The sequence below is a fragment of the Budorcas taxicolor genome, chromosome 11 (genome assembly GCF_023091745.1).
Source record: "Budorcas taxicolor isolate Tak-1 chromosome 11, Takin1.1, whole genome shotgun sequence".
Taxonomy (NCBI): Eukaryota; Metazoa; Chordata; class Mammalia; order Artiodactyla; family Bovidae; genus Budorcas; species Budorcas taxicolor.
In genome coordinates, this window is record NC_068920.1 from 129,416,247 (window position 1) to 129,434,710 (window position 18,464).

General features: G+C 42.9%; 1 protein-coding gene across 1 annotated transcript in view; it reads left to right on the top strand.

Annotated features, from left to right (window-relative positions):
- The first annotated feature begins 1,273 nt into the window (after positions 1 to 1,273).
- ALK (ALK receptor tyrosine kinase) overlaps positions 1,274 to 18,464 on the top strand; it is a 730,858-nt gene continuing 713,667 nt past the window's right edge. Inside the window, exon 1 of the mRNA XM_052648260.1 lies at positions 1,274 to 1,958. Coding sequence (XP_052504220.1) covers positions 1,274 to 1,958 — 685 coding nt within the window. The remainder of the gene's footprint in view (positions 1,959 to 18,464) is intronic.

Genomic DNA, 18,464 nt, shown 5'->3' on the forward strand with positions numbered 1-18,464 from the left:
ACACGATCCTGTTCACAACAGAAGCGACATAGGGCAGGGAATCTGGCAGAGGTGGAGCGACAGAGGGAAGAGGGGTGGAGGGAGGGTAGGGCGGGCTCTGTGCTTTTCTCAATGAAAGCGGGGGGGCCTCTGCAGATTTGCATAAGAAGTCGACCTCGCCGCACCATTGGCTGGCGGGCGAGCGGGGCGGGGCGGGGCTGCGTGGGCCCAGCCGCGGTGAGGAGTTGGTATTCGAACCCCGCCCCCGCCTCGGCCCGGCCCCCTTCTCGGCGCGCGCTCGCGGCTCCGCCAGCTGCAAGTGGCGGGCCACCAGGCAGATGCGATAGAGCGGCTCCCGGGGCTGCAGCGGCAGTAGCAGCTGGCACCCTGGCTGCCGCAGCCCAGAGGGTCGCGGGGCACAGAGGCGACTTCCGGCCACCTTCTGCCCAGTCACTGAAGCCGCAGGAGCTGCCGATGAGTGAGGAGGGGGCAGCAAGATTTCGGGCTTTTGGTCCCTGAATGCTTTCACTCCCTTCTGCCGCTGGGGCCGCTTTGGTGCCCGAGAACTCTGAGACCAGACGCGGGAGGATAGCAAGGACGGTGTAAACTTGCGCGGCGGCGGCCTGAGCCTCTGCTCCGCAGCGCGACGGCTCGTTTCAGGTTCAGAAGTTCAGCTAGTAGTGCAGACCAAAGACCTCCCGATGCGGAGGGTCGCAGGAGGGTGCGCGAGAAAACAGCTGGTGCCCTCGTTTCCCTGCTAGACGCGGAAGAGGAGGTCAGAAGAGCCGAAAGCAGCTCAGGAGGTGGCCGGGACACCAAATACCAGCTCGGAGCCACCGTTCCCGGCGCAAAAGTTGCAGAGGGTTGGAGGCCGCTCAAGAGTGGACAGACCACAGCTCAGGCCGCGAGGGGCAGGAGAGGACGGTACCTAATTGCCATCTCCCGTCAACCGTAGTAGTCTCTCTCATTCCAAAGCGCGGCGATCAACGGACGGGGGCGCGGCATTCTGCGCGGCGCGCGAGAGGCATAGGGTCCCAGCTGCTGAGCCCTTCGCGCTTCAGGGTCTCTTGACACGCCCCTGAGCTTCCAGCCCCGTTTTATTGAGATTCCTGCTCTCCTCCTTGCAGTTGGAGGAAAGGAAATCTAGTGCACGGACAGTCCCCCGATATCTGGTGGAAGGAGCCTGTCAGGGCCAACGACTGTTAGGAACCCCTTCTCATCTGAGGGGGAGCGGAGGGTGAGGCTGGATCCCGGGGAGTCGGAGCTCTAGCATAAACAGTCATCCTTTGGCGGGATGGGAGCCATAGGGCTTCTGTGGCTGCTGATATTGCTGCTGCTTTCACCGGCAGCCTCAGGCTCCGGGACTGGGATCGAGACCGGCCAGCGCATGGGCTCTCCGGCCATGGGGCCGGCCCTGCAGCCCCGGGAGCCGCTTAGCTACTCGCGTCTGCAGAGGAAGAGCCTGGCGGTGGACTTTGTGGTGCCCTCGCTTTTTCGCGTCTACGCCCGGGACCTGCTGCTGCCGCCGCCGTCCCCCTCGGAGCCGGGGGCTGGCCGGCTGGAGGCGCGCGGTTCGCTGGCTCTCGACTGCGCCCCACTGCTTAGGCTGGTGAGGCCACCACCCGGGGTCTCGTGGACAGCAGGCTCCAGCTCTCCCACCCCGGCTCAGGCACGGACGCTGTCCAGGGTGCTGAAGGGAGGCTCAATTCGCAAGCTTCGGCGCGCCAAGCAGCTGGTGCTGGAGCTTGGAGAGGAGGCGATCCTAGAGGGCTGCATCGGGCCTCCAGAGGAGGCGACTGCGGGGCTGCTTCAGTTCAACCTTACTGATCTGTTCAGCTGGTGGATTCGACACGGCGAAGGGCGGCTGAGGATCCGCCTGATGCCGGAGAAGAAGGTGTCGGAAGTGGGTAGAGAGGGAAGACTGTCCGCCGCGATCCGAGCCTCCCAGCCCCGCCTTCTCTTCCAGATCTTTGGGACCGGTGAGCAGCTCCCGCTTGAGTGGTTCGGGATTTGTTTTTGTTGTTGTTGTTTTAACACATCAATTTACAGCCACTGTCAACTAACCCCGATTTCCAAAACCTCAGCCCATGGTTCTTAGCTCTTTTTTCTCCCTCAAATCGCCTTTACCAGTTAGACTATATTTACTCCTTGAACGCAGTCACTCCCCAAGGGACTCTCCCTTCCTTCTCAGCAACCAAGTCAGGGGGGAAAAAGTTTCCTGTTCTTGATAGAATGACTCTTTCTACTGACAAACACAGGGTTGCAGCCAAGATTGTATGTCCTTTATTTGGGGCTCCTAGGACAGTTGAAATCCCTCTATTACTTTTGCATTCTGAGAGCTTAGTTCTAGATCTCAACTGTTACCTTTCTTCTTTTCCCTTTGTTACTCTTCCTGGCCTCCACAAGTTTAGGGAATGTGATACACTTTCTCAGGGAATATAGAACTACTTATTATTGAATCCCACCCAGCTATCCTCTTCAAATGTTGTCTTACCTAGGAATGGCCTCTTCTTCACTAATTCATTCTGCTCTCCACCTAACCCCAGTTCCTGTCCACTCACAGACTCTTGTTCTTCCTCTCAGATGTATTGGGAGAGCCCCAGAGGAACTAAGGGACAGGCGACAGGGAAAGGGAGGGAGATGTGGAGAGAGGGAGCAAAGCAGCCAAGATTATTTTCCTCTGGGGGAGTCACTCTGAAGCCAGGGACAGTAGTTGATTTCCCTTTCTCTCTCTCTCCCAGTTCCTTCACTGCAGTTCTTAGCTTGAGTATCTGTGTTAGCAAATCTGAATGCCTGTTTCTGGAAGGCCCATTTCTCTGCAGATCTCACTGCTGGAGACTCCTGAAATGAGGTTTATATTTCATTTACTCTCATTTTCTTCCCATATTCACTGAGTTGGGGTTGTGTATTTAGGCACTTACTTCTAACTCTTCCCATAATATCCTTTGACTGGGAAAACCAGGTGGTTTTGAATGGATGCTTCTTTTGTAAGACCATTGGGGAAAGGCTTGTGAATAAAATATAAAATGTAAATGAATGAGAAAGCATAGAAGAGAAAGCATGCCTTTTAAATGCCTACACTAATTTCATTGAGTAAAACCCGGCATCTTTTCTATCATTCCTGTTGTCAGAAATAAATGAAATTCTCATGCTCCACTGGTTACTAATGTCTCTGTATTAATTGGATGGAAAGCATTGAAAAACAGCCTAATATAGAGCTACAAGTAGCCCCCATGCTTATCCCAACACACACACACACACACACACACACACTCCCACATATACCCAGTAGTCTCGTGAAGGGATATTCTGAAGCTGAGGTTTCTCAGTCATTGCAGAGAAAATATACCAATATGTGATCCCCATGGAAAACATGGATGAGTTGAGTCTGGATGCATATTTCAGCATTAGCACTAGTGGTATTGACACCTAAAATGACCCCTTTATATTCAGTGTTGGAATTTATACTAGCCTGTGGCAAGAGCCAGGATCTGATGAATTTGGTAGTGCTTTCTGTGAACTGAGGTAGAGACCAGTACTGTTGCCTCGCTGCAGATACTTTTGGAAAGAACAGCTGTGCTTTAATGTTGTCTCGGCTTCCGTGGTTTATACATGCGGCATTCTCTTTTAGTGCCTAATGTTTGTGTAATGGATATAAAAATTACTTCTCTGGGAATGCAGATTTTCTCCCACTTTCTGTCTCTGAGCATCTCTGAAACTTTCCTATCATTTCTTGTTATATAGGCAGGCCCTAGCAGTCTAGATGCTGATGATACAGGCAAAGGGGTCTTTTCTACAGCTCTGAACTTACCTATTATAAACAAGCAGGTTGCTTGAAGTTATCACTGGTGCCTCTGGAGAGTCACATACTTAATGCTTTTGAAGAATATACTCCAGTCAAACATTAGATGAGGAGTTGGAGCTGCTGAGTGAGGGAGTTTCATCTAGAGATTAGTGTGCTCTGGGAGCTGCTCTGCTACTGGCTATGGGGAAGCACAGTGAACATCCCAAATCCTCCCTCAGCAACACAGTCCATTTGGCAGCAGGACGAAGCCCTTATGCATCATTTGACACGTCTAGCAATGCTAGTTTTAGAAAGAGCCAGGATTCTGCCATTAAAAGGCTAGAAATTTTAGCCAAGCATTTTTCAGCAGTATTGGGATCAAATGATTATTGATGGGATCAAATAAGACACTAAGTGTAACTGGATGAGCTCCCCATGACCTCCAGAGAGACAGACAGCTTATTGAAAAGCACTTCAGGCCTTGTGGTGATCACACTTGGAACAGACTGGACTCTTCTGCTCTGAGACATATGCTGTCTGCAGTTAGGCAGCTGGCCATGCAGGACTAGCTTCTCGCCTTATCACTGCTTCCCCAGCCTCATTTAGATACAGTCTCTACTGCAGGCTTCCTGTGGAGGGACTGGGCACACCCTTCTGTATCATGTTTTATGTTTGGGACAATATATATTATTGTGGTTTCATTCATTTTCTTGTATCAAAATTGAAGTTTAGGTTCTCACACTTGGAACAATTAGTCACACTTGGACTAATTTTGCTATTTATCATGTTTGAGGAAATGGATTTATTCTTTTTATATAGACTCTGACTTACAGAAAAGGCATTTAACTTTTCTGTGACATAGGATCTTTAGTTAAGTGAAGAATAGGCACAGCTCAGTAAATTTCTCCCTGTTTCTGCCTGAGTAACTGATGGTCTAATCTAGAGGGGGATGGTCTTGCTGGTGGGGCTGTCTGTGAGGAAGAAAGTGGAGAGGATGGGTCTTCTGCCAGCCCTTGTTTTGAGGGGCCTGGGGTAGCCCATTTGTCTCAGACTAAAGGTAGGGTACCAAACCTGAGCAGACTATGACTAGCAATGTGGTAAGAAATAGAAAACCACCTAGTGAGAACAAAGCAATACCTTCATATCACTTGCAGTTTGGGCTATCTGAGAGAACAAAAGGGTGTCTGAGAGACTTTATAATGCATGCCATGTTAATGGTGTTTCTTTGACGGTTATTGTGAATTCATAAATGGGATCAACATATGAAAAGTCTGAAGTAGTTCCCCAGAACACCCATTCATTGAAAAGAGATACAGAGATTACTGGGGCTATACAAATGGTGTAAACTATCTTGGGATACCCCAAACCTCAAAAATGATGTCTGCCTGGAGGCTACCACATTGCCCATAGCTCTACTTTGTAACCTGTTGTGTAAATGTCTTGACATCTTGCTTCTGCCGTCCTTCAGGCAGAAGCCTAGAGGATAATGATCTGTGGGATAAGAGGGCTTGTTTCACTGTTAATACCTGCCTTCTCATTCCAGGAAAGGGGATATATGACTTGGGACTGTATATGTACTATGGAGAGGCCTAAGCAATTTAGAGTAGGTATATACAATGCAATATTCCTGACCCTTGACCTCACATATCTGTTAGTCCCTTCCTATTTCATTTCTGGAAAGGGCAAAGAGAGGGAAGGAAGATAGAAAGTAAATTGGAGCTCCCAGAAGGGATATCAGTTATTGGAGGTGAATTGGGAGAGTTGGAGTTAGTCCAGAGAAGAGCAGAGAGCTGATTTAAGAGTGGAATGGACTGATTTATGACAAAAGATGAAAAAAATTAAATATATATGGCTGGTCTAAGTGGTGATGAAGGGGAAGCCATGGTAACAATCTACAAATCTCTGAAGAGGGAGAGTGGCAGTGAAGGGGAAGAGTTATTTAGTGTGGCCCACAGAAGTAATAGGATGAGACTTGCAGAAGGAAACTTCAGGTTAGATATCAGGGAAACCTTATTTTCTGAAATTGATATTCCTCTGACTATGGACTGGAATTCCAAAGGAGCAAAAGAGTAAGGTGAGATGTGGGTCAGACAAGCCACAGCATTCATAGTTAATCAGTTCTATATTTTCCAATGTTGCGAAGCTGCAGAAGTCAGGAGAGCTGGGATGGAGAACAGCGTCAGGAGTTGGGTTTTTTGGGATGCAGTTCTGGAGAGCCTCTGGGTTTTGATGTTGCCAGGGGGAAGAGAAAATAATTGCATATGTATTTCTGAAGTTTGTGGGAAGTGCTTGTTGGTATCTTGAAAACACTATTTTGAAATTAATGAGTTTATTCTTCTTTGTCCCTAGATTAAACAGAGTGTTCTCTGGGGTTTTTGTATATTCAGCAGGGGGAGTCACACTCACCCAGCACTATGCATTAAAGATATATTTATTCACGTGTGTGGCATCAAGTCACTGGGCCAGACAAAAGGTACTTGGATCTTGAGAAGATGAGATCAGTTCTAGATTTGGTGAACTCTTACTGGCTACTGAAAACCTTTTGAAATGCTGAGAATATATACAGCTATTTGAAAAATGTGCTTCTTCTAAATCCTATTGATCCTTTCACAAATTTACAAAAGAGAAAGAAGGTTCATAGGAGGTTTTCTGTGGAATGTGGGAGGAGAGTAGTATCATTAATAAAAATGAAAGCTTTTATAAGGCAGTTTGTCTACAGAAGGTAAAGAGGGACTGGCCGGTGGGGAGAAGAAAAGAAGGAGTTGTGTGGGCAAAAGTTGCAGCCTATTGCCCCTCTCAGGATTACTGCCTGACAACACTTCATAGAAATTTGCCCAGCCCGATTTGGAAAGGATATTTTGCTTTTTAAAATAATCATTATTAATGTCCTATTACAGTTGTATGGGACTTTATAATTTATAAATCATTTTAACATTTGTCATTTTTACCAATCATACAGTAGGAAGGGCAAATATTTGCTTTGTTTTGTAAGTAGAGTAATTGGAATCCAGAAGTTTGATAACATTGTTTCAAGGTCATTTAGGTAGAAAGTTTTAGACCTGGAAACTTTCATTTATATGTTGAAAGGTTATGACTTGCTAAACGATGTGTTAGAATACTGGCTGGGACCACATATCCTGCCTTCATCAGAGCTCTTTCCACTAAGGGAATCATTTCAAGGTGCATACTACAAATAACCCAGACATGTAAATAGACAAAAAGCTTTACATTATCTTTTCCAGAAGGTCATACAATAAATATTTGGTGGGCAATAGCCATGATTTGGAAACATTTCTTAAAATCTTTAAGGCCTGGTTTGATCATTTGAAAATGGTTATAGTAAACAGTTCCTATCTCAAGATCATGTCCCGAATATTAAATTAGGTGATGTATGTAAATCTTAGGGCTTTCCTGATGGCTCAGTTGGTAAAGACTCTGCCTGCAGTGTAGAAGACCTGGGTTCAATCCCTGGATTGGGAAGATCCCCTGGAGGAGGGCATGGCAACCCACTCCAGTATTCTTGCCTGAAGAATCCCCATGGACAGGTGGGCTGCAGTCCATGGGGTCTCAAAGGGTCAGACACGACTGAGCGACGAAGCACAGCACATGTAAATCTTAATCCAAAACCTGAAACATCATAAACTGCTCCATCAATATGAACAATTATATTTTTTCCTAGAAGCAGCAACACTCCAGCATCTGGTTGTGCACTCTGCAATTACAAGGGTTCCGTATACATTTTAGCCTATTTGAATGGTGCCATCTGGAGTTGTGCAGTCCTCGTGTGTGGCAATACATGGCAGCCCTGGCAGCAATTGTGATACTGTGTGTTCCCCATACAACTAACTTCTAACTCCTAAGAGATGAGAGGTGAGATCCGGAGGAAACGGGGAGTGACCAGGATGACAGTTTCTATTGTTCCATCACGGAAGACCTGTCTTTGCCAGAAATGTAGATGAAAAGAGGCGTTGAGAGGTGGCATTTACTTTATTCCTATCAACTATTATCCTCTTATAGGCCTTTTGACCTTGGATTCAGTCCAGAGAACCAAGTGGCATATTTACAATCCAATCCTTTTTGTTTGTTTGTTTAGAAATAAACAAAGTCTTAACTTTGTGAAAGTAAGGAAACAAATGCTGAGAAAGAAAAAGATAGAGGCATTAAGAGCAACAGTTTTCGGATGGTGGATCTTCCCTCAGAATGATCTGTGCAGTCCAGGCCTTACCATGGCCATAGACATGCTGGACCACTGGCCTCTGGCAACTCCTTTACTGTAATTAGCTGGAGCTGTGCCCTTCCTGTACATTTCTAGCCTCATCATTCATTGTCAGATGTGTACTGTGCTTAGTCGCTCAGTCATGTCCCACTCTTTTTGATGCCATGGGCTGTAGCCCGCAGGCACCTCTGTCCATGGGGATTCTCCAGGCAGGAATACTGGAGTGGGTTTCTTTGCCTTCCTCCAGGAGATTTTCCAACCCAGGGATCAAGCCCAGGTCTCCCACATTAGATGGATTCTTTTCCATCTGAGCCACCAGGGAAGCCCCCCATTGTCAGATGCAGTTCAGTTCAGTTCAGTGGGTCAGTTGTGTCCGACTCTTTGCAACCCCATGAACCACAGCACGCGTGGTCTCCCTGTCCATCACCAACTCCCGGGGTCAACCCAAACCCATGTCCATTGTGTTGGTGATGCCATCCAACCATCTCATCCTCTGTCGTCCCCTTCTCCTCCTGCCCTCAATCTTTCCCAGCATCAGGGTCGTTTCAAATGAGTCAGCTCTTCACATCAGGTGGCCAAAGTATTGGAGTTTCAGCTTCAACATCAGTCCCTCCAAAGAACACCCAGGACTGATCTCCTTTAACATGGGTTGGTTAGACCTCCTTGCAGTCCAAGGGACTCTCAAAAGTCTTCTCCAACACCACAGTTCAAAAGCATCAATTCTTCGGCGCTCAGCTTTCTTTATAATCCAACTCTCACATCCATACATGACTACTGGAAAAACCATAGCCTTGACTAGAAGGACCTTTGTTGGCAAAGTGATGTCTCTGCTTTTTAATATACTGTCTAGGTTGGTCATAACTTTCCATCCAAGGAGCAAGCATCTTTTAATTTCATGGCTGCAGTCACCATCTGCAGTGACTTTGGAGCCCCCCCCCCAAAAAAGTAGGCCACTGTTTCCACTGTTTCCCCATCTATTTGCCATGAAGTGATGGGACCAGATGCCATGACGAAATGCAAAAACCTAAGTGGTTAATAGACATGAGCCCATGAAAAGCAATTAAATCTTTGAAATTCCATGGAGACACATAGCCCAGGGACTTGAACGGGAGGCTGTCTTAGGAAATTCAATTCAGTTCAGTTCAGTCACTCAGTCGTGTCCGACTCTTTGTGACCCCATGAATTGCAGCACGCCAGGCCTCCCTGTCCATCACCAGCTCCTGGGTTCACTCAAACTCATGTCTATCAAGTCAGTGATGCCATCCAGCCATCTCATCCTCTGCCGTCCCCTTCTCCTCCTGCGCCGAATCCTTCCCAGCATCAGGGCCTTTTCCAGTGAGTCAACTCCTTGCATGAGGTGGACAAAGTACTGGAGTTTCAGCTTTAGCATCATTCCTTCCAAAGAACACCCAAGACTGATCTCCTTTAGAATGGACTGGTTGGATCTTCTTGCAGTCCAAGGGACTCTTCTCCAACACCACAGTTAAAAAGCATCAATTCTTCGGCACTCAGCTTTCTTTATAGTCCAAATTTCATATCCACACATGACCACTGGAAAAAGCATAGCCTTGACTAGAAGGACCTTTGTTGGCAAAGTAATGTCTCTGCTTTTTAATATGCTCTCTAGGTTGGTCATAACTTTCCTTCCAAGGAGCAAATGTCTTTTCATTTCATGGCTGCAGTCACCATCTGCAGTGATTTTGGAGCCCAAAAAAATAAAGTCTGACACTGTTTCTACTGTTTCCCCATCTATTTCCCATGAAGTGATGGGACCGGATGCCGTGATCTTCGTTTTCTGAATGTTGAGCTTTAAGTAACTTTTTCACTCTCCTCTTTCAGTTTCATCAAGAGGCTTTTTAGTTCCTCTTCCCTTTCTGCCATAAGGGTGGTGTCATCTGCATATCTGAGGTTATTGATATTTCTCCCAGCAATCTTGATTCCAGCTTGTGCTTCTTCCAGCCCAGCGTTTCTCATGATGTACTCTGCATATAAGTTAAATAAGCAGGGTGACAATATACAGCCTTGATATACTCCCTTTCCTATTTGGAACCAGTCTGTTGTCCCATGTGGAGTTCTAACTGTTGCTTCCTGACCCGCATATAGGTTTCTCAAGAGGCAGGTCAGGTGGTCTGGGATTCCCAGCTCTTTCAGAATTTTCCACAGTTTATTGTGATCCACACAGTCAAAGGCTTTGGCATAGTCAATAAAGCAGAAATAGATGTTTTTCTGGAACTCTCTTGCTTTATTGATGATCCAGCAGATGTTGGCAATTTGATCTCTGGTTCCTCTGCCTTTTCTAAAACCAGCTTGAACATCAGGAAGTTCACGGTTCACGTATTGCTGAAGCCTGGCTTGGAAAATTTGGGGAATTACTTTACTAGCATGTGAGATGAGTGCAATTGTGTGGTAGTTTGAGCATTCTTTGGCATTGGCTTTCTTTGGGATTGGAATGAAAACGGACCTTTTCCAGTCCTGTGGCCACTGCTGAGTTTTCCATATTTGCTGGCATATTGAGTGCAGCACTTTCACAGCACCATCTTTCAGGATCTGAAATAGCTCCACTGGAATTCCATCACTTCCACTAGCTTTGTTTGTAGTGATGCTTTCTAAGGCCCATTTGACTTCACATTCCAGGATGTCTGGTTCTAGGTGAGTGATCACACCATCGTGATTATCTGGGTGGTGAAGATCTTTTTTGTATAGTTCTTCTGTGTATTCTTGCCACCTCTTCGTAATATCTTCTGCTTCTGTTAGGTCCATACCATTTCTGTCCTTTATCGAGCCCATCTTTGCATGAAATGTTCCCTTGGTATCTCTAATTTTCTTGAAGAGATCTCTAGTCTTTCCCATTCTGTTGTTTTCCTCTATTTCTTTGCATTGATCGCTGAGGAAGGCTTTCTTATCTCTTCTTGCTATCCTTTGGAACTCTACATTCAGATGCTTATATCTTTCCTTTTCTCCTTTGCTTTTCGCTTCGCTTCTTCTCACAGCTATTTGTAAGGCCCCCTCAGACAGCCATTTTGCTTTTTTGCATTTCTTTTCCATGGGGATGGTCTTGATCCCTGTCTCCTGTACAGTGTCACGAACCTCATTCCATAGTTCATCAGGCACTCTATCTATCAGATCTAGTCCCTTAAATCTATTTCTCACTTCCACTGTATAATCATAAGAGAGTTGATTTAGGTCATACCTGAATGGTCTAGTGGTTTTCCCTACTTTCTTCGATTTAAGTCTGAATTTGGCAATAACGATTTCATGATCTGAGCCACAGTCAGCTCTGGGTCTTGTTTTTGCTGACTGTATAGAGCTTCTCCATCTTTGGCTGCAAAGAATATAATCAGTCTGATTTCAGTTTTGACCATCTGGTGATGTCCATGTGTAGAGTCTTCTCTTGTGTTGTTGGAAGAGGGTGTTTGCCAGGACCAGTGCGTTCTCTTGGCAAAACTCTTATTAGCCTTTGCCCTGCTTCATTCTGTATTCCAAGGCCAAATTTGCCTGTTACTCCAGGTGTTTCTTGACTTCCTGCTTTTGCATTCCAGTCCCCTATAATGAAAAGGACATCTTTTTTGGGTGTTAGTTCTAAAAGATCTTGTAGGTCTTCATAAAACCGTTCAGCTTCTTCAGTGTTACTGGTTGGGGCATAGACTTGGATTACTGTGATAGTGAATGGTTTGCCTTGGAAATTAATAGAGATCATTCTGTCGTTTTGAGATTGCATCCAAGTACTGCATTTTGGACTCTTTTGTTGACCGTGATGGCTACTCCATTTCTTCTAAGGGATTCCTGCCCGCAGTAGTAGATATAATGTTCGTCTGTGTTAAATTCACCCATTCCAGCCCATTTTAGTTCGCTAAATGTTGACGTTCACTCTTAACCATCTCCTGTTTGACCACTTCCAATTTGCCTTGATTCATGGACCTAACATTCCAGGTTTCTATGCAATATTGCTCTTTACAGCATCTGACCTTGCTTCTATTACCAGTCACATCCACAGCTGGGTATTGTTTTTGCTTTGGCTCCATCCCTTCATTCTTTCTGGAATTATTTCTCCACTGATCTCCAGTAGCATATTGGGAACTTACCCACCTGGGGATTTCCTGTCTCAGTATCATATCATTTTGATTTTTCATACTGTTCATGGGGTTCTCAAGGCAAGAATACTGAAGTGGTTTGCCATTCCCTTCTCCAGTGGACCACATTCCTAATTTCTTAGGAAATTACCTTAACCTAAAATAAGTTGTTGAGCATCCACACTGCATTTTATAGATGGTGTTTTTTTGTGAGCTGTAGATGAGCTGCTGCCTCCAAAAGATGCATATGGATATCATCTCTGCTTGAGAGTAGTTGAACGTGAGTTTTGGTGAGGATGGTTATAGGTCCAGGCGTTATGTAGAGAGAATAGCAAATAGCTAGTAAGGAGCCCTGTGAATGCCTTCTTTCTTAGAACCTTTGCTTTTTCCTCCAATCTAGGGTATGCCCCGTGCTTCTTAACCTAGTGATTACCTGGGTTATTTCACACAGTCAAGGTGTGAGATTGGAGCAGTTCAAAGCAAGAGTTGGCCTGGTGGTGAGATAGTAAGAGGGTGGGAGGTACCCCATATATTTTTGGGTGAGCCAGATTTCTCAGAGTAGGTGTTTTTTTTCCTTCAGCAAATATTATGATTATTTTTTCAGCAGAACTGTTCTTAGCTTAGGCCCTTTCCCAGGGAAATTTTATCAAATCCATTTGATGATATAACATAGACATTCCAGAAAGTGGGAAGCCCAAGAACATGTCAGAAAGAGAGCTCCTTTGAGGCAGATACACCTAACCACATGGTTAATTAAGAGACTTTGTTCCTTGAATTATCCCTTTCTGGCTAAGTGACAGCAGGTGCATGAAGAGGTAGGTAGTCTGAATTCCCTTGAGTAAGGAAAAGGCTAAAGGGTAGGTATGAAAGTAAAACAAAGCAAATCTAGGCAAGCTTAAAGGAAATCAGGCAAATAACCAAAGGAAATCAGAAGGAAAATTTAAACCATTGGTTATGGTTTTTTCTCTCATTTATATTTTATTCAGTTTTCATCAGAATATGGATTTGTGAACTTGGGCATGGGGGGAACTTCTTTGTAGACCTTTTTTACATTCTTAGCCCACATAATTAAAATAAATATTTTTTTGGTGAATAGAACACTGGATTAGGAGCTAGGAGGCCTAGATCCTTTTATGATATTCGTCTTCATTGGATTTGAAATCTTGTGCAATCCCTTAAAAACTTTAAGCCTCTGGGTTTTGTTTTCCTAAAGGAAATAACACAGATCTTGTCTTGACTACCTCACAGAGTTGCTGTTGCATTGTATGAGATAACCTATGTGGAAGGCTCTACTCTAGATTATTCAGAAATAAATATATAAGGCAGTAGAAAAATGAATATATAAGAATCATGACAGGTGCTAAGATTCTACTTCATCCATACGTAGTTCCCCCAACCTTTGGCATTCAGAGCAGCTATGTAACGCCCCAGACTTTGAAGCAGGCCATAAGGTTCAGTTAACAGCTCAGAAGCATTGAAAAGTGTTTGTAAAGCCCCTCCCCAAGGTTCCTAAAGTGAGGTTGTTTCATTGAAATCAGTTTGCTCAATTTCAAACTTTTCTGGAAATGGATCTCTGGTAGTGGGACATAGGACCTGTGTTTTAGCATCAGAAAGTGATTTGTTTTTTAATTGAGGGATGACAAACAAAGTGGATTGAGTGTATTGATCTTGTGTACAGCTTGATGATAATTCACATGTATAGCATCCACAAAATTATCACCCAGATGAAGATACAGAACATTTCTAGCATCCCCAGAAAGTTCCCACCTGTCTTCTTGCAGTCTGTATTCAACCCCTAACCAAGATAACCATCCGTATCATCCATATCAATTAGTTTTGCCTATTTTTGAACTTCATGTAAGTGGAATCATATAGTATATATTATTTTATGTCTGACTTTTCTTACTCAGCATGATTTATGTAGGATTCATCAGTCATTTTGTGTGCCAACATTCAGTCTTTCTTTTTCTTAATTTGCTGTGTTGTATTCCTTTATATGAATATAACACCATTCATTTATATATTTTCTTAATGAGGAATTGGACTTCTGCAAAGTCAAAGGTAAAAGGTCCTATTCTAAATAATGGATTGTTGTTGTTCAGTTGCTCAGTCGTGTCCAACTCTTTGCAACACCATGGACTGCAGCACACCAGGCTTCCCTGTTCTTCACTATTTCCCAGAGTTTGCTCAAACTCATGTCCATTGAGTTGATGATGCCATCCAACCATCTCATCCTCTGTCATCCCCTTCTCCTCATGCCCTCAATCTTTCCAAGCACCAAGGTCTTTTCCAGTGAGTTGGCTCTTTGCATCAGGTGGCCAAAGTATTGGAGCTTCAGCTTAGCATCAGTCCTTCCAATAAATATTCAGAGTTGATCTCCTTTAGGATTGACTTATTTGATCTCCTTGCAGTGCAAGGGACTCTCAAAAGTCTTTGCCAGGACCACAGTTCGAAAAAATCAGTTCTTTGGTACTCAGCCTTCTTTATGGTCCAGCTCTCACATCCATACATGACTTTGGATAAACCATAGTAGAATAAGTAAAAGATCTGGGATTGAAGCCCTCCTATACCATTTATTGGCCCAAGGCTTCTTTGAATTTCAGCTTTTCTTATTTGTAAAATGAGAAAAATAATACCCATCTCCTGAGTTACTGTGAGAATAGGAAAAGGCATATAGTAAGTCCTGACACACAGTTGGTATTCAGCAAGTATTAGTTTTTTTCCCCAGTTCTTGATTGCATTTCTTCCATTGGTGTCCAGAATGGATGCTTCAAAAGCTTCCTAAAGCAGGGAAAGGGAGCCCTGTTATAAGTGAGGTCATTAACTCAAAGAGGGAAACGTATCAACCAAAGACTATGTAATAAATTATGTATAATAACTCTTAATAATTCCATTTTAAATAAAATAATTTAAATAAAACACAAATATTTCTTGCACTCAGTCTTAAATTTAACAAAATATTCAAGTAATAAATCAAAATTTCAAATTCTTTGGTCATACATTCAAGTGAGTTAAAGAAGAAAGAGTTTAGAGGGGACAGAAAAAAGTGGGCAGAAGCACAACTATATTTATATAAAGAAAGATAAAAATGAGAATGACAGAGATATAAGTGGGAAAACAGAGAGGAATGTGGAGAAGAGGTAACCCAGGAAAATAGAAGACAGAGATTATTTTCTGGATATGGAGATGCATAGATATAGTAAAAGAAACCGAAAGAGTGACAGAAAGAGAATAGGGGCAGGGGGAGGGAAGGAAGTGAGAAGGAACACTTGATTATTTTTGGCCTGGAAGGATTATTTTTGACCTGGTATCTGAACTTATGACCAACATTGTGTAATGGTTATTTTCCATTTTATTGAAGTAGAATTCACATACAATAAAATGCACCTATTTTAAGTGTTTTGTTTGATGAATGTGTACATCTGTGTAACCACCTTCCTAATTAGTATACAGAACATTCCTACCAATCCCCAAGTGTCTTCCTTGACCTTTTGCAATGAACCCAATACTTCCTGCTCTAGGCAATATCTGATTTGATTTCTATTGTGGTAGATTTGTTTTGTCTGTTCTGTGGATGAAAACATACGGTATATTCTTTTGTATCTGACTTCTTTCACTTAGAATTCTAATGCTTTTAAGATTTTTTTTGTGTAGTTGGTGTGTATTATAATAGTAGTTTGTTTCTTTTTATTCATCTCATTGTATGAACATACAGTTGATTCTTGAACAACCTGAGTTTGAACTTAGAGGAGGTCCACTTATGTGTGGATTTGTTCAACAACAAATACTACACAGTCCACAGCTGGTTGAATCCACTGATGTGGAACAGCCGGTATGGAGGAATTAAACCCTGTATTGGAAGGGCCGAATATAAATTGTATGCAAATTTTCAACTGCAAGGAGGGTAGGTGTCCCTAACTCTGCATTGTTTAAGGGTCAACAATTTGTTTATCCATTCATCTGTTCATGGGCATTTAGATTGTTTCCAGTTTGGGTCTCTCATGACTAAAGCTGTTATGAACATTGCGTGTATAATTCACTTTGTGGACATATGCTATAGATGATCTTAAATCCAAATAGAATTGTTGGGTTGTGTGGTGAATGCATGTTTAACACTATTAGAAATTGAAAAAACATTTCCCCAAGGTATATGTACTGTATTTTGCTCCCGTCAGTAATGTATGAGAGTTCTACTTGCTCCATCCACATCCCTCAAAATATTTGGCATTGCTAGTGTGTGGTGGCATCTCATTGTAGTTTTAATTTGCATTTCTAGGAATTGGTTATCTAACATTGCATAGGAAATCACCCCAAAAGTTAGTGGTTCAAAATAATGATAAATAAGTATCTTTTATAGTTCCTATGAGTTAGGAATTTGAACTGTAGGCATCTTAAAGCTTGACTTACTAGGCCTTTACTCACATGACTGGCTATCTGATGCTGGCTATTGGTGGAGTCTCAGTTCTTCACCAGGTGGTCCTCTCCACAGGACTATTGGAACATCCTTGTGTTCTGGTGTCTGGCTTCCCTCAGACTGAGCATCTATTGAGATGATCATGTGGTTTTTCTTTTTCTTCTTTGATAAATGTGAACTGTACTATTTAACTTCCAAATGTTGAATTTGCTTTAAGTTCCCTGGATAAATCCCACATGGGTATGACTTATCATACTTTTTACATATTGTTGGATCTGCTTCCTAATACCTGGTGAGAATTTCTTCATGTTCATGAAAGTTATTGGTATAGTTTTCTTTTACTATCTTTGACAGACTAGGGTCTAGGTAATCCTGGAATCATAAAATGAGTTGGGAAGTGCTCCCTCTTCTTCTCTTTTTCCTGGAAGAGAATTGTAGGTTTTTCTTGCTGAAATTATTTTTGGTAGAATTTGGTACTGATGCCATCTTGGCCTGGTATAGTCTTTGCTGGAGGGATTTTAAATACTAAATATATTTATTTAATACTAATTAGAGGATTATTCAGATTATCTGTTTATTTTTTAGTGACCTTTAGTCATTTGTATCCTTAAAGAAATTGGTTCATCTAATTTGCTGAATTAATACAAGTTAGGTTGTTCATAATATTCCCTTGTTTATTTATCTTTAATGTTTGTACACTCAGTGATGCCTTTTCTTTTACTCTTGATGCTGGTAATTTGCATCATCTTTCTCTTTTCTTTTTCATCATTCTGGGTAGAGAATACCAATTTACCAATTTCATTGAATTTTAAAGAAATGACCTTTGTGGCATTGATTTCTTCTGTTATTTTTCTTATTTAAATTTCACTGGTTTCTGCTCTTAATTTTATTGTCTTTCTTTCATTTTGTTTGCCTTGGGTTTAATTTGCTCTAATTGTTTCTAGTTTCTTAAGATCATTGATTAAATATTTTTTGCCCTCTATTTCAAATATAATCATGTAATGTTAAAATTTCCCCCTAATAATTACTTAAGCTGCCTTGTACAGATTTCATTATATTGTAATGAAACGTCATTTACACTCAGTTAAAAATATTTTATAGTTCTTTAACCTGTAGTTATGTATAAGTAGGTTTTATTTCTGAATACTTAGAGGATTTTCGAGATATCTTTCACTGATTTCTAGTTCAATTCTGAAATGGTCTGAGAACATACTGAGTTAGATTTCAATTGTTTAAAAATTTTTAAGGTTTGTTTTATAGCTCCTATCTTGCTGAATATTCCATGTATACTTGCAAAAAACACATTTTCTGTTATTGTTAGGTGGAATGTTCAATCAATGTCAGTTAGGTCAGCTTGGTTAATGGTGTTGTTTGGTCTTTTATATCCTTGATTGTCTCTCTGTTTGTTATGTGTATTGCCAATAGAGGAGTGCTAAAGTCTCCAGGTTTTTGTTTGCCTCCTTCTCCTTTCAGTTCTATTATATTTTGCTTCTCTATCTGAAGCTCTAATTAGGTGTCTGCATATTTAGCATTGGTGGAGAAGGCAATGGCTACCCACTCCAGTACTCTTGCCTGGAAAATCCCATGGACGGAGGAGCCTGGTAGGCTGCAGTCCATGGGGTGGCTAGGAGCTGGACACGACTGAGCGACTTCACTTTCACTTTTCACTTTCATGCATTGGAGAAAGAAATGGCAGCCCACTCCAGTGTTCTTGCCTGGAGAATCCAAGGGATGGAGGAGCCTGGTGGGCTGCCGTCTCTGGGGCTGCACAGAGTCGGACACGACTGAAGTGACTTAGCAGCAGCAGCAGCAGCATATATTCATGATAATTTGACTCTTTGATTTTATGTAATAGATGGGGAAACAGTGGAAACAGTGTCAGACTTTATTTTGGGGGGCTCCCAAATCACTGCAGGTGGTGACTGCAGCCATGAAATAAAAAGACGCTTACTCCTTGGAAGAAAAGTTATGAGCAACCTAGATAGTATATTCAAAAGCAGA